This window comes from Scardinius erythrophthalmus (genome assembly GCF_964197995.2).
Source record: "Scardinius erythrophthalmus genome assembly, chromosome: 16".
In the NCBI taxonomy this organism is placed as follows: Eukaryota; Metazoa; Chordata; class Actinopteri; order Cypriniformes; family Leuciscidae; genus Scardinius; species Scardinius erythrophthalmus.
In genome coordinates, this window is record NC_138236.1 from 41,013,712 (window position 1) to 41,029,614 (window position 15,903).

Consider the following 15,903-nt stretch of genomic DNA (forward strand, 5'->3'; position numbering starts at 1 on the left):
CAGCTGGCTGGGCTTCACACACAGACACACACACACACACACACACACACACCTGTGTGGATGCGTATGTGCCGCACGAGCTGGCTGGGCTTCACACACACACACACACACACACATACACACACCTGTGTGGATGCGTATGTGCCGCACGAGCTGGCTGGGCTTCACACACACACACACACACACACACACACACACCTGTGTGGATGCGTATGTGCCGAAACAGCTGGCTGGGCTTCACACACACACACACACACACACACACACACACACCTGTGTGGATGCGTATGTGCCGCACGAGCTGGCTGGGCTTCACACACACACACACACACACACACACACACACCTGTGTGGATGCGTATGTGCCGCACCAGCTGGCTGGGCTTCACACACACACACACACACACACACACACACACACACACCTGTGTGGATGCGTATGTGCCGCACGAGCTGGCTGGGCTTCACACACACACACACACACACACACACCTGTGTGGATGCGTATGTGCCGCACGAGCTGGCTGGGCTTCACACACACACACACACACACACACACACACACACACACACACACACACACACACCGGTGTGGATGCGTATGTGCCGCACGAGCTGGCTGGGCTTCACACACACACACACACACACACACACACACACACACACACACACACACACACACCTGTGTGGATGCGTATGTGCCGCACGAGCTGGCTGGGCTTCACACACACACACACACACACACACACACACACACACACACACACCTGTGTGGATGCGTATGTGCCGCACGAGCTGGCTGGGCTTCTTGAAGGTCTTCCCGCAGTGGTGGCAGATGTTCTTGAATCCTCTCCGGTCGATGTTCTTGTAGTTCCTCGAGCTCGTTAGGATCGGCCTGAAGATAATGGAGGATCAGACAGTGAGCAACAGAGCTGAGGCGGCACACACAGGACATCTGACTTCATCCACACATCTGAAGTGACCTGGGCATGACCTGAGCTGAGCTTACGGCACATGTTGTTCTCTTCCTAGCAGATGTTGAGATTGGTGTGTGTTATGAGCCGGAGTCATTTGTCATTTGCTCATTGATTGCATTCTGTCCTGTGTATTGTCTGTGTATGTGCATGTGCTTGTTTGTGTTGCAGGTGGGCGGTATCTGGTGATAATTAGTTGGACGCTGCGATTGGTTCTCCTCCACACCTGATCCAGATATAAGGACCGCCCCAAACACTCAAGATGGCCGACTATTGTGCCATTGTTGATTGTTACCACTTTGCTATTGTTTGTATCATCGTCTATGCTAGTGTGTCGTATCTGAGAGTTTGTGAGTGTTTATTTGAGATTGTGCTGTGAGTGTTTATTTGGAGATTGTGACTGTGATTTTTAACCTCTGATTATCCTTGTTAACTGACCCACGCCTGTTTGACTACGATTTTGGATTATGTTTTGCATTGTTTGCTACGGACTTTACATTAATCTCCTGTAGATATTTGTATATATATTTTTGCCAAATTAAGGGAGGTAGGGGGTTTGACACCATTTTATTTTGTATATTTTTTCACATTGTTTTTGGTTTAGGGAGGTAGGTAAGTTTAAATTGTATTTTGTTTTCTTTTGTTTTAGGAATTGTAGAGGTTACCCAAAAGATTGTTTTTGTTTGTTATTTTGGCCTTGTCTGCCCCTGATGCTTAAACCCTTTTAGAAATAAACACTTGTTATTTTTGATATCTCTCTGGTGGTGAGAATCATTCCTTTTCCTGTTACGGCTGACCCCTAGTGGTCGTAACAGTGTGTGTGATTCTCAGTTGTTTTGTATATGATGCACAGATTTTACGTGTAACCATTTACAAAGTCGGCAAGTGTGTGATGTCGAGTGTTTTCAAATTTGCTCAGATTTTTAAAGTCGTGTCATGTATCCCTGCCTTCTTTTAAAAGAAGCATTCAGAACACAATTTTTACAATTCTTATGTACACAATTCTTATGTACACAGGACTCGCTCATCCCTAAAAGTTTAGTTCGCGCAAAAATGAAAACGAAACGATAACTTCCCATCTTCCCAAATGTTCACCAGACTCATTTGAACAAATCTTTCCTTTTACACTACATGAACTGTGTCTGCATGCAGAAGTGCAGCGGGAACCTTGTGAAGACTGCAAGGCTGCACACACACCTGGTCTTGGCGTGGCTCCTCAGGTGTTCGCGGAGCTGGCTGTGAGTGGGGAACTCTCGGCCGCAGGTCCTGCAGGAGTGTGTGCTGCTCCCGCTGAGCTCCTGCCGGTGCTCCTCCAGATGCACAGAGAGCTGACTCTGCAGGATAAACTCGTCTCCACACTCCGAGCACAGGAAGTTCTGGCAACACAGAGCACACGCCACTGATGATGATGATGATGAAGAAGAGATCAGGTAACCAAAGTTTCAGGTCCTCAAGATGCTTCCAGTGGAATTAATTAACCCTCATCCTTCTCTCAGGTCATTCTGACACGGACATTTTTTTCAGCATTTTTTTTTTGTTGTTAAATTGAGTGTTGATCAGAGGGGTCCAAGACCCCAGGACTTTTGTCGCACTTGAGCCACGAATACACTTTTTTTTTTAATGGATTCGAGGAGTTTTGTGGTTGAAATTTAGTAACAAATCCTTCCATCACGGGTCAATCTGAACCCCTTATGAATGAATGGACTGCGAGAAATGCTTCAGTACACATAGAAAACCCTAAAAATGCTCAAAGTTCAAATGCTAAAAATTCAAACTAAAAATGCTAAAACTTTTCCAAAAATGTGTATCTGAATGCACACTGAAGCGAACTGACTTTATGACCCAGCGGAACAGCTCATTTACTCCATATAGAGATATAAGGCCATCTAGAGTCATGAAATATCATCTTATATTATTATTTTCCACAAGAGGTCTGCAAAGACACCCGATGTAAGATATTTAGAGCTGAACTAAAAGGGTTATGCATGAAATTGTGAGCTATTTTGAATTTAAGTTGAAAGAATGTGAGGAATGTGCTTAATTTACTAACTTACAATTTATTTATTATTTATTGACCAAATCTAGAAATTTAAAGGTAAATTGCATTAAAAAATATAAAAATGAAAAAAAGTTATAATAATAATTTAGTATACTTTTATGGCTTCGGGTCATTTTGACCCACGAGGGAAGATGAAGCTACCGACCTCTTCTTTCTCGTGGACCATGACATGAGCCTTCAGACTGGCCACTCTGGAGAACTTCTTGTGGCACACGGGGCATTTGGCCTCGCTGGTGGCGTGAGTGGATTTGTGAAGGTTGAGATTGTACTCCACATTAAAGGACACCGGACACTGGTCACACCGATACGGCTGCGTGCAGGAGAAGTGAGGAACAGCACGTTATCAGCAGTTCATGACAAACACATTCATTACACTCTTAAAAACAAAGTAGAAGAACCATTTCTGCTCCCCCCAAAGAACCTTCCAGTGATCAGTTCTTAAAAGAACCATTTTTTTCTTTGTGTTTGATAATCTAAAGAACCTTTTTACACTATATAGAATATTCTGTGGAATGGAAAGATTCCATGGATGTTAAAGGTTCTTCATGGAACCATCAATGCCAATAAAACCTTTATTATTCCGAGTCTTTCTACCAAAACAGGACGAATACATAACACAAAAATCCACGTTTCCATTACCCTTCAAATTGCGCACATTGAGATTGCAAATTGAAAATACGCCCAATGGAAACATGTCAATTTCGCAAAAACTCTCATATATCGCAAAAAAGTTTTTACGCTCGCATGAGGAGGTTTTTCAGGCAATTTCGAAAAAGGAATATTTCGCAAACCTGCAGTGGAAACAGTTTTTCCGCATTTACAGTCACCTGACGAACGTTCTTTAAAGATGGGGCGGTGTGTTTGCACAGAAGATGAGGCAGAGATCTCTATTAAACTCATAAAAGACAAAAGTATGGGAATACTTGATTCTAAACAACAAAGATCTTGAAGCAGATCTGAGGGAGAACCTCCTCATGCGAGCCGCTCCAAGTATAAGGGGCTTTCCCGGCCAGTAATAACTGGATAACACGCTACGTCTCCTTCCGTTATGATAATGGCTAGTTCCATAAACCTACCAACATCCATCGCCATGATGTCTGGAATGACTTATCGCAAGAGGAACACATTTAGTTTTATTCGCATAACTGGAAAAAAATGTTGGTAAATGGAAACGCCGTCATTTCGAAATAGTTTTTATCGATATTTAGAAAATATCGCAAAAGTTTTGAGCAAATCTGTAATGGAAGCGTGACTAATAAACTCTACTTTTAGTTGTTTGTTACAATGTGCTGAGAACATTAGACAGGTTTACATACACAAGCATTCTGAAACTTCATATTTATATGTCCTCTGTCTCTTCATATTTACATGAAGTTTCAGAATGCTTGTGTATGTAAACCTGTCTAATGTTCATAAAATCTGTAATCTGTTTATAAACATTACAGCTTTTTTCCTTGTGGAGAATGAAGAGAAACTGGTGTATCAGAGGTGAGAGTCAGTGGCTAATGTGAGCATGTGAATCAGTGCCTGAGAGGATTCAAAAGCTTTAAAACGAGCTCAAACAGCTTCACAATGTCCGCTGGCGTGTTCATTATTCGTTCCCACAAGAACTGCACTCTATTTAAGGGCACAGGTACATGAGGGCATTTTAAAAGTGTGATTTATAGACCTAAAAGTCACTTTTCATAGTGAATTGAATTTTTTTCTAGTTATTATGTTGAGTTCTAAAATATTCATCAAGTAGAAATTGCTGTTTGCGAATAAAAACATATTTTTTAAAACCCTGTAATCAAGGACTATAAAAGTAATGTAAATCCATTGCTATTAAAGTGTAAACCCAGAAGAACATTTGATTAACATTTGACATTTTATTGAGTTATGAATCATCTATTGATCATTCACACCATTATTAGACAGCTTGGCTTTATGAGCCTGTTCAAGAAACATGTGTTGAATGATATGGTCCTGTCTCAGATCTGGTGTGATGATGATGATGGTGGTGGTGATGATGAAGTGCGGTCTCTTGCCTTGTCGTTGACCTCATGCTCTCGCAGGTGTCTCTGAAGCTGACTCTCACTGGGATAATTCTGGGAGCAAATATTACATTTGTTCTCGGCCTGCTTCTGGCTCTCTGAGCCGGCTCCCGGACCTCCATCTGAAGAAGACAGAAGACAGCCAATGAGGACAGAGGACAGAAGTAGGGCTGTCACTTTTGTGAAAAAATCCTGTTAGATTTTTGAGACATAAGTGTTCATTGAATCGATTGTAAAATCGATTTTCCATGTCTAAAGACATTTCCATTTTAAACGCCAAATATGGGCAAATCCACGGACAACTAACAGGCATTAGGACGAACGTAAAGAGGGCGCTTGAGACGCGCACAAGTCTGCAATATTTCTGATGATTTATTGGCGTGAAGTTTTGTGCACAATGACAAACAGGAGTGCAACATTCTCGAAAAACAATAAGCAGAGTGGACTGCCATAGCATAAATGAAAAACATTACCTCAGTCTTCAACATGGCTGTGTTTACGATTAGAAACGTCAAACAAATTTCGCCTACGTAGGCGATTGAAGACCGTAGCCCGAATCTGTATCTGTACGCATGAGATTGTCTGCATACCGGCAGAATTCACAGTTTTGTTGTAAAAAGAGACACAATATGCAGAAGTATAATTGGCTGTTATGCGTGTTTACAGAGCCTGCAGTTGCTGTGTGACACGCGTTCGCTGCGGGCGTATCGTGACGAGCTGGACGTGCTCCGAGACCGTTAAAATCGATTCCCTATTTTCGTTTTCGAAACTTGCGTTGGTTGGTCCGATCGATTGTGCAATCGATTTTCGAACGTAAAGAGACAGCCCTAGACAGAAGACAGCCAATGAGGACAGAGGACAGAAGACAGCCAATGAGGACAGAGGACAGAAGACAGAAGACAGCCAATGAGGACAGAAGACAGAAGACAGAAATTGCCAATTCTAAGCAAATTATATATCTGAGTTAAGATCAAATAGTTCAGACACTTTAAATCAGATATAGTGGATCCAGTGGGAGTAAAGCATGATCTGGAAAACACTTTTAACAACTTAGTGCTGCTTAATATCAGTGAATGATGTTATTCCGGTAATATAGTTTCTGTTTAGTGTCGATACATCCTGGGCTCAAATCTCAACCGTACAGTGATCCTCAGTTTACAAACACCTTGCAGAATCTGATAAATGTTCATAAAATATTAATAATTAATAACAAAATAAAAGGCATCATGAAATTTGTTTGTTGTTTTTCATTGAATAAGCTCTGAATAAGGTCTTTCACATTACAGATGTTTACATACAGTCCACAACACAAAATACTCCCTAAACTTATAACATTGACCCCATTCAAAAGTTTACGTACTCAACCGAGCTTGAGGTCTGATTGGTTACTGAAGTATTTTGGGCGGGAGCTTGAGGTCTGATTGGTTACTGCAGTATTTTGGGCGGGAGCTTGAGGTCTGATTGGTTACTGCAGTATTTTGGGCGGGACCTTGAGGTCTGACTGGTTATTGCAGTATTTTGGGCGGGAGCTTGAGGTCTGATTGGTTACTGCAGTATTTTGGGCGGGAGCTTGAGGTCTGATTGGTTACTGCAGTATTTTGGGCGGGACCTTGAGGTCTGATTGGTTACTGCAGTATTTTGGGCGGGACCTTGAGGTCTGATTGGTTACTGCAGTATTTTGGGCGGGACCTTGATGTCTGATTGGTTACTGCAGTATTTTGGGCAGGAGCTTGAGGTCTGATTGGTTATGACAGTATTTTGGGCGGGACCTTGAGGTCTGATTGGTTACTGCAGTATTTTGGGCGGGAGCTTGAGGTCTGATTGGTTATGACAGTATTTTGGGCGGGACCTTGAGGTCTGATTGGTTATGACAGTATTTTGGGCGGGACCTTGAGGTCTGATTGGTTATGAGAGTATTTTGGGCGGGACCTTGAGGTCTGATTGGTTATGACAGTATTTTGGGCGGGACCTTGAGTTCTGATTGGTTACTGCAGTATTTTGGGCAGGAGCTTGAGGTCTGATTGGTTACTGCAGTATTTTGGGCGGGACCTTGAGGTCTGATTCGTTACTGCAGTATTTTGGGCGGGAGCTTGAGGTCTGATTGGTTATGACAGTATTTTGGGCGGGAGCTTGAGGTCTGATTGGTTACTGCAGTATTTTGGGTGGGAGCTTGAGGTCTGATTGGTTACTGCAGTATTTTGGGGGCGGGACCTTGAGGTCTGATTGGTTACTGCAGTATTTTGGGCAGGCGCTTGAGGTCTGATTGGTTACTGCAGTATTTTTGGCGGGAGCTTGAGGTCTGATTGGTTATGACAGTATTTTGGGCGGGACCTTGAGGTCTGATTGGTTACTGCAGTATTTTGGGCGGGAGCTTGAGGTCTGATTGGTTACTGCAGTATTTTGGGCAGGACCTTGAGGTCTGATTGGTTACTGCAGTATTTTGGGCGGGACCTTGAGGTCTGATTGGTTACTGCGGTATTTTGGGCGGGAGCTTGAGGTCTGACTGGTTACTGCAGAATTTTTAGCGGGAGCTTGAGGTCTGATTGGTTATGACAGTATTTTGGACGGGACTTTGAGGTCTGATTGGTTACTGCAGTATTTTGGACGGGACTTTGAGGTCTGATTGGTTACTGCAGAAATTTTAGCGGGAGCTTGAGGTCTGATTGGTTATGACAGTATTTTGGACGGGACTTTGAGGTCTGATTGGTTACTGCAGTATTTTGGGCGGGAGCTTGAGGTCTGATTGGTTACTGCAGAATTTTGGGCGGGAGCTTGAGGTCTGATTGGTTACTGCAGTATTTTGGGCGGGAGCTTGAGGTCTGATTGGTTACTGCAGAATTTTGGGCGGGAGCTTGAGGTCTGATTGGTTATGACAGTATTTTGGGCGGGAGCTTGAGGTCTGATTCGTTACTGCAGAATTTTGGGCGGGAGCTTGAGGTCTGATTGGTTATGACAGTATTTTGGGCGGGACCTTGAGGTCTGATTGGTTACTGCAGTATTTTGGGCGGGAGCTTGAGGTCTGACTGGTTACTGCAGTATTTTTAGCGGGAGCTTGAGGTCTGATTGGTTACTGCAGAATTTTTGGCGGGAGCTTGAGGTCTGATTGGTTACTGCAGAATTTGGGGCGGGAGCTTGAGGTCTGATTGGTTACTGCAGTATTTTGGGCGGGAGCTTGAGGTCTGACTGGTTACTGCAGTATTTTGGGCGGGAGCTTGAGGTCTGATTGGTTATGACAGTATTTTGGACGGGACTTTGAGGTCTGATTGGTTACTGCAGTATTTTGGGCGGGAGCTTGAGGTCTGATTGGTTACTACAGAATTTTGGGCGGGAGCTTGAGGTCTGATTGGTTACTGCAGTATTTTGGGCGGGAGCTTGAGGTCTGATTGGTTATGACAGTATTTTGGACGGGACTTTGAGGTCTGATTGGTTACTGCAGTATTTTGGGCGGGAGCTTGAGGTCTGATTGGTTACTGCAGAATTTTGGGCGGGAGCTTGAGGTCTGATTGGTTATGACAGTATTTTAGGCGGGAGCTTGAGGTCTGATTGGTTATGACAGTATTTTGGACGCGACTTTGAGGTCTGATTGGCTACTGCAGTATTTTGGGCGGGAGCTTGAGGTCTGATTGGTTATGACAGTATTTTGGACGGGACTTTGAGGTCTGATTGGTTACTGCAGTATTTTGGGCGGGAGCTTGAGGTCTGATTGGTTACTGCAGTATTTTGGGCGGGAGCTTGAGGTCTGATTGGTTATGACAGTATTTTGGGCGGGACCTTGAGTTCTGATTGGTTACTGCAGTATTTTGGGCGGGAGCTTGAGGTCTGATTGGTTACTGCAGAATTTTGGGCGGGAGCTTGAGGTCTGATTGGTTATGACAGTATTTTAGGCGGGACCTTGAGGTCTGATTGGTTACTGCAGTATTTTGGGCGGGAGCTTGAGGTCTGATTGGTTACTGCAGAATTTTGGGCGGGAGCTTGAGGTCTGATTGGTTGTGACAGTATTTTGGGCGGGACCTTGAGGTCTGATTGGTTACTGCAGTATTTTGGGCGGGAGCTTGAGGTCTGATTGGTTACTGCAGTATTTTGGGTGGGAGCTTGAGGTCTGATTGGTTATGACAGTATTTTGGGCGGGACCTTGAGGTCTGATTGGTTATGACAGTATTTTGGGCGGGAGCTTGAGGTCTGATTGGTTACTGCAGAATTTTGGGCGGGAGCTTGAGGTCTGATTGGTTATGAAAGTATTTTGGGCGGGACCTTGAGGTCTGATTGGTTACTGCAGTATTTTGGGCGGGAGCTTGAGGTCTGACTGGTTACTGCAGTATTTTTAGCGGGAGCTTGAGGTCTGATTGGTTATGACAGTATTTTGGACGGGACTTTGAGGTCTGATTGGTTACTGCAGTATTTTGGGCGGGAGCTTGAGGTCTGATTGGTTACTGCAGAATTTTGGGCGGGAGCTTGAGGTCTGATTGGTTACTGCAGTATTTTGGGCGGGAGCTTGAGGTCTGACTGGTTACTGCAGTATTTTGGGCGGGAGCTTGAGGTCTGATTGGTTATGACAGTATTTTGGACGGGACTTTGAGGTCTGATTGGTTACTGCAGTATTTTGGGCGGGAGCTTGAGGTCTGATTGGTTACTGCAGTATTTTGGGCGGGAGCTTGAGGTCTGATTGGTTATGACAGTATTTTGGGCGGGACCTTGAGTTCTGATTGGTTACTGCAGTATTTTGGGCGGGAGCTTGAGGTCTGATTGGTTACTGCAGAATTTTGGGCGGGAGCTTGAGGTCTGATTGGTTATGACAGTATTTTAGGCGGGACCTTGAGGTCTGATTGGTTATTGCAGTATTTTGGGCGGGAGCTTGAGGTCTGATTGGTTACTGCAGAATTTTGGGCGGGAGCTTGAGGTCTGATTGGTTGTGACAGTATTTTGGGCGGGACCTTGAGGTCTGATTGGTTACTGCAGTATTTTGGGCGGGAGCTTGAGGTCTGATTGGTTATTGCAGTATTTTGGGCGGGAGCTTGAGGTCTGATTGGTTACTGCAGAATTTTGGGCGGGAGCTTGAGGTCTGATTGGTTGTGACAGTATTTTGGGCGGGACCTTGAGGTCTGATTGGTTACTGCAGTATTTTGGGCGGGAGCTTGAGGTCTGATTGGTTACTGCAGTATTTTGGGCGGGAGCTTGAGGTCTGATTGGTTATGACAGTATTTTAGGCGGGACCTTGAGGTCTGATTGGTTACTGCAGTATTTTGGGCGGGAGCTTGAGGTCTGATTGGTTACTGCAGAATTTTGGGCGGGAGCTTGAGGTCTGATTGGTTGTGACAGTATTTTGGGCGGGACCTTGAGGTCTGATTGGTTACTGCAGTATTTTGGGCGGGAGCTTGAGGTCTGATTGGTTACTGCAGTATTTTGGGCGGGAGCTTGAGGTCTGATTGGTTATGACAGTATTTTAGGCGGGACCTTGAGGTCTGATTGGTTACTGCAGTATTTTGGGCGGGAGCTTGAGGTCTGATTGGTTACTGCAGAATTTTGGGCGGGAGCTTGAGGTCTGATTGGTTGTGACAGTATTTTGGGCGGGACCTTGAGGTCTGATTGGTTACTGCAGTATTTTGGGCGGGAGCTTGAGGTCTGATTGGTTACTGCAGTATTTTGGGTGGGAGCTTGAGGTCTGATTGGTTATGACAGTATTTTGGGCGGGACCTTGAGGTCTGATTGGTTATGACAGTATTTTGGGCGGGAGCTTGAGGTCTGATTGGTTACTGCAGAATTTTGGGCGGGAGCTTGAGGTCTGATTGGTTATGACACTATTTTGGACGGGACCTTGAGGTCTGATTGGTTACTGCAGTATTTTGGGCGGGAGCTTGAGGTCTGACTGGTTACTGCAGTATTTTTAGCGGGAGCTTGAGGTCTGATTGGTTATGACAGTATTTTGGACGGGACTTTGAGGTCTGATTGGTTACTGCAGTATTTTGGGCGGGAGCTTGAGGTCTGACTGGTTACTGCAGTATTTTTAGCGGGAGCTTGAGGTCTGATTGGTTATGACAGTATTTTGGACGGGACTTTGAGGTCTGATTGGTTACTGCAGTATTTTGGGCGGGAGCTTGAGGTCTGATTGGTTACTGCAGAATTTTTGGCGGGACCTTGAGGTCTGATTGGTTACTGCAGTATTTTGGGCGGGAGCTTGAGGTCTGATTGGTTACTGCAGTATTTTGGGCGGGAGCTTGAGGTCTGATTGGTTACTGCAGAATTTTGGGCAGGACCTTGAGGTCTGATTGGTTACTGCAGTATTTTGGGCGGGACCTTGAGGTCTGATTGGTTACTGCAGCATTTTGGGTGGGAGCTTGAGGTCTGATTGGTTATGACAGTATTTTGGGCGGGACCTTGAGGTCTGATTGGTTACTGCAGTATTTTGGGCGGGAGCTTGAGGTCTGATTGGTTATGACAGTATTTTGGGCGGGAGATTGAGGTCAGATTGGTTACTGCAGCATTTTGGGCGGGACCTTGAGGTCTGATTGGTTACTGCAGCATTTTGGGCGGGAGCTTGAGGTCTGATTGGTTACTGCAGTATTTTGGGCGGGACCTTGAGGTCTGATTGGTTACTGCAGCATTTTGGGTGGGAGCTTGAGGTCTGATTGGTTATGACAGCATTTTGGGCGGGAGCTTGAGGTCTGATTGGTTACTGCAGTATTTTGGGCAGTTGTGTGGAAATGCCAGTTCATCCTTCATTCTAACTTTTTTTGCCTCACGTTACTAACTGTAAAAATAAGTTTCCATTAAATACGATAGCCTACTTGATCATGAATAACAGAAGTGTTTTTATATGTAAATAACATTCAGAAACTGTATTTGAAATGAAATTAATAAGGATCAATAAATACAAAAAACATAAGAAATTACGTTTATTGATTATGACTGATATTTGACATGCACAACATGGACCGATGCACACAGCGGCGCGCTGTTTAGGACGGGTTCGTGTTAAAGAGCCGCTAACAAAGAAATCTTTTCACATAATGTTCTCTCTCTTAAAATGTAAGCGAGTGTAAATGTCAGCATTATCATATGTCTAAAGAATTGAAGTCTGTCCGGTAAAAGAAGAGCTTACTGATGCAGTTCAGTCTGTCTGATATTTTATTCCAACCGTTACTCCTGATCGGAGGCTGCCGTAAATATTTAGTTTATACGTAGAGTTAGGCTACGCTTCAACTAAGTTTAATGGTGCAACGCAAAAATATTTATAAAAAAAGTGCGCAAGTCGTAACTTAGTGTCCAACTACGTCAAAACTAGGCTAAGTTGTAACTTAAGTTGTTGTTTTTCATAGATATTGACATAGTTTATAAGAAAAATCATTTGTTAAAATGCAAGATTAATCTCTCATTTGAAATGATATTAATTAGTTGATGTACATTTTAGAATATAAAATTAAGATAATTTAGGAATAAAGTCAGAAGTCTGGCATGGGCTTAATTGGTACTTTGGCACCATTTAAGCCCGCATGTGTTCCAAATAAGCCCACATCATCATTGATTCACAAAATATATATATATAAAAAAATGATTTTAAAGAAGTAAAACATCAATATTTATTCAATGACAGGGAAGTATTAAAAAAAAATCCTTTTGCTAATGTTTGATTAGAGCCCTGGGTGGGATGGGAAGGTGTTAGTGGCCGGTGGTCTGGAGCCTTAAGTCGGCTTGACTGGAGTTGTAGGAGTCAAGCTGGAAGTTTGACCAGGTGTATCTGGGGAGCCAAGCCGAGTTGGGGCTCCATACTCGGGGCTTAGTGGGCCCCCCTAACAGTCCCAGGGGCTCAGGACTGTGGGGAATGTAGGCTCTCCATGTCCGGAATCACAAGCCTTAACTCAGCTTGACTCCCGAATTATGCCCAGTTATACAGAAAGGACTTTAGGACAAAACAGGCTCTATCTCATTTGAATGAATGTGTAATTTGTGTGTAAGTAAGGTAAGGGTAAAAGGTTAGTAAGGTAAAAGCACACAAAGACATGTTATCATTAAACACTTTCAGAAAATGTATCAAAGTTTGCAATTAGAGGGATTCCTCACTGAAACACATCAGGTGGGCTTAAATGGTCCCACAGTGAGTAATGGTGAAAAAAGACAATGTTTTCCTTTTAAAATGTAAGATATATTTACAAATACATGCATGGAGCTTAAATATACTGGACTAAGTATCATAGTAATTTTCATTGTGCCCACATTGAGAAATGTTACGTTTTTTTCATTCAAGGTTAGCTTGTGTTGGCTCTAGTTTGCATGCGTTTTGTGGCACTGTACCATTTAAACCCATCTTAAAAAAAAGCTACTTTAGAAAAATAATCTCCTCTACAAAACAATTTATGATGTATTTATTTGTAAATTAATGTAAAATGAATCACAAAACATTCTTGTTTGCAGTTCACATGCTTAATTCTTTGGCAGTCTATCTTTCTGTAAGGCTAATGGTTTGACCAAGAGATTAGATTTGAACGCAAGCTAATAAAACTCATCTTTCCATTTAAAGGAAAATGATAAAAAAAAATTATAAAGTACTATTTGTTCATACACAAAAAACAAAACATTTATCTCTTATTTGACATATCAATGTAGTTACCAAAGAAAAAGCTGAAAATTGCTGAAATGTGTGGATTTCTGAAGGGTCCCGAAACACCAAAGTTTTGGGGTGACTTTCTGTGAGGTCCCGTGAGACAGCATGCACATGGGTGGGGCTAACTCAACACTGCCAAATGTAATTGGTATGCAATTAAAAATGCCAGGGAAGTAACAAATCACTGGATTGGTTAAAATAATAAGCAGAATAAAATATTATTTTCTCTTTTTTTAATTTGACTTCAGAGTTGTAAGTGGGCTTAAAGGGTACATGGGCTTAATGGGTACACTTACCCTAATTTGGAGCAAACTTCAACTCTCAGCGAATGTTTGCGGTGAATCGCAGTTTAGCCTATCAAATAGAGCATCTAAGCCTCATCAGGCTTTTTTAACACATGAATGAAAACTACTTGCAATGTTAATAAATCACCTGCAGCTTTAATAGATATTTTTGTGACTTTCCATCAATGTTATTAAAAGTTTTGCATAGTTACTTAAGCAGTGACCAGTTGCATAAACTGTTCAGACTAGTCTTAAATCAATTGTATTTATTTTTTTCTTTAAGATTGGTCATAACTTTATAACATTAGTAACATAAAAAGGTAGATTGGTCTAATTTGACACCAAAACGTGAGATTGATTACACCTTGGTTAACTGCTAGTGGGACAAACTAGTTCTTAAGACACAATCTTAACATAGCTGTTAAAATTATGCTACTATTACATTCAATATAATATAACATTCAACAATGCCAGCTGCTGGTTACCTCAACTGTTAAAGTTACAGGCTAAATACGTGGTTTACTAACAAAGTACGTTACCATAGTAAACCTGCTAAAGGAAGAAAACAACCATTCGGCTGACCAGAGAACTGTCTTTTAATGAAGGTTTTGTTCAGCTAGTAAAGTCTGGAGAGCAAGTAAACATTACACCGATCTGCTTATTCTTCAAATCAATAAAACACACACAGTGTCAACAGCACGAGGAATCATCCCAGCATCTGTACATTATCCCCAGAATAGACTGTAAACACCGCTAACACGACAGCTCGACTAGTTCCAGCCCTCCTCACTGATGTACGGGAGCTTTAGCTAACATTAGCATCGATGCGGATCAGCTCAAAAAGCGCTTTAATTAAGTGTACATGTTGCTCTAGTGCGGACGAGTGACATCTGAAGTGTGTGAGAGGAGCATTCTCTCAATCTGCAGCACACGAGCGTGTTATTAATATCATTCCGCCGCAATCACTCCTGCAGCAACACACACACACACACACTCACAGAGCAATACTATATCCGGGGACTATATACACGCTCTTCAAATGGCTTTCTCTACACTTCTGCCCCATTTTAGACATGCACTACGCACTTAAACAAACAGCTCATGGTGTGAGGTTTTTATTTGTGAGACTGCGGTTGACTTTACCGGTTTCGCTGTCATCTTTAACCCTCTGTTTTCGCGGCCGGCCCCGCGGCATAGTTCCAGTTTAGAGCGGGTGTAGTGTGAGCGATTCGGATTCAAAATGGCGGCGGGTTGAGCGAGCCGAGACCCGAGACAGAAGCGCCAGATCTGGGATACACTGGAGGAACGACGACACCTAGCGGACAGACTCGCACTGCACTGCGCGTGTAACGGACAACAATAAATGGTTGTTTCTTTCTGTAAACAGTCAATAAATTAAACGTACTTGGAAAATAGGTTATATTTCATTACATTAAATAGATTTGAATGACTTTTTATGTATAAATCACCTTTCATGTCAAGGAATATTGCGCGAACTTTAAAGGGGCGGAGCTACAGGGGTGCCGTTAGCTTTTTGGTGAATGGGCGGAGCTAACAATAACATCCCTACCCTAACGAAAATTACCATGGTTTTATTAAAAATACCTGTTCATTTATGCCCGATAGTTTGTCATTGTGTCCCATGTTATGTTTTATTTCATGATTACAGCCATTGATTAGCCAGTTTATCATTAGATGCACTCTCCAAGTAAACGAGGAAAAGTAGGGTAAGTTATAGACAATAAGTTTATAAACACTTTTTTGTTATAATGGGTAGCCTAGACTAAAACTCTCTTCATATCCTGATAGCAATCAATAATAGAAGTGATACAAATATTAAAACATGTATATCTTCTGTGGAAGTCTCAGTACTCAAAAATATGCGGTCCGAAATGCAAGGAAAATTATGTTGCCAGTCAACATGTATTTCCATACCACAAATTACACGTCATCAGCG

General features: G+C 42.9%; 1 protein-coding gene across 2 annotated transcripts in view; it reads right to left on the bottom strand.

Moving 5' to 3' along the window:
- znf236 (zinc finger protein 236) overlaps positions 1–15,209 on the bottom strand; it is a 105,139-nt gene extending 89,930 nt beyond the window's left edge. For both annotated transcript variants that reach the window (XM_081389097.1, XM_081389096.1), the window contains exons 1-5: positions 15,090–15,209; positions 5,061–5,188; positions 3,179–3,343; positions 2,172–2,350; positions 768–895 (exon numbers count right to left, since the gene is read on the bottom strand). In XM_081389097.1, coding sequence (XP_081245223.1) covers positions 768–895; positions 2,172–2,350; positions 3,179–3,343; positions 5,061–5,188; positions 15,090–15,141 — 652 coding nt within the window. In that variant the 5' untranslated portion in view covers positions 15,142–15,209. The remainder of the gene's footprint in view (positions 1–767; positions 896–2,171; positions 2,351–3,178; positions 3,344–5,060; positions 5,189–15,089) is intronic.
- Between the last annotated feature and the right edge of the window lie 694 nt (positions 15,210–15,903).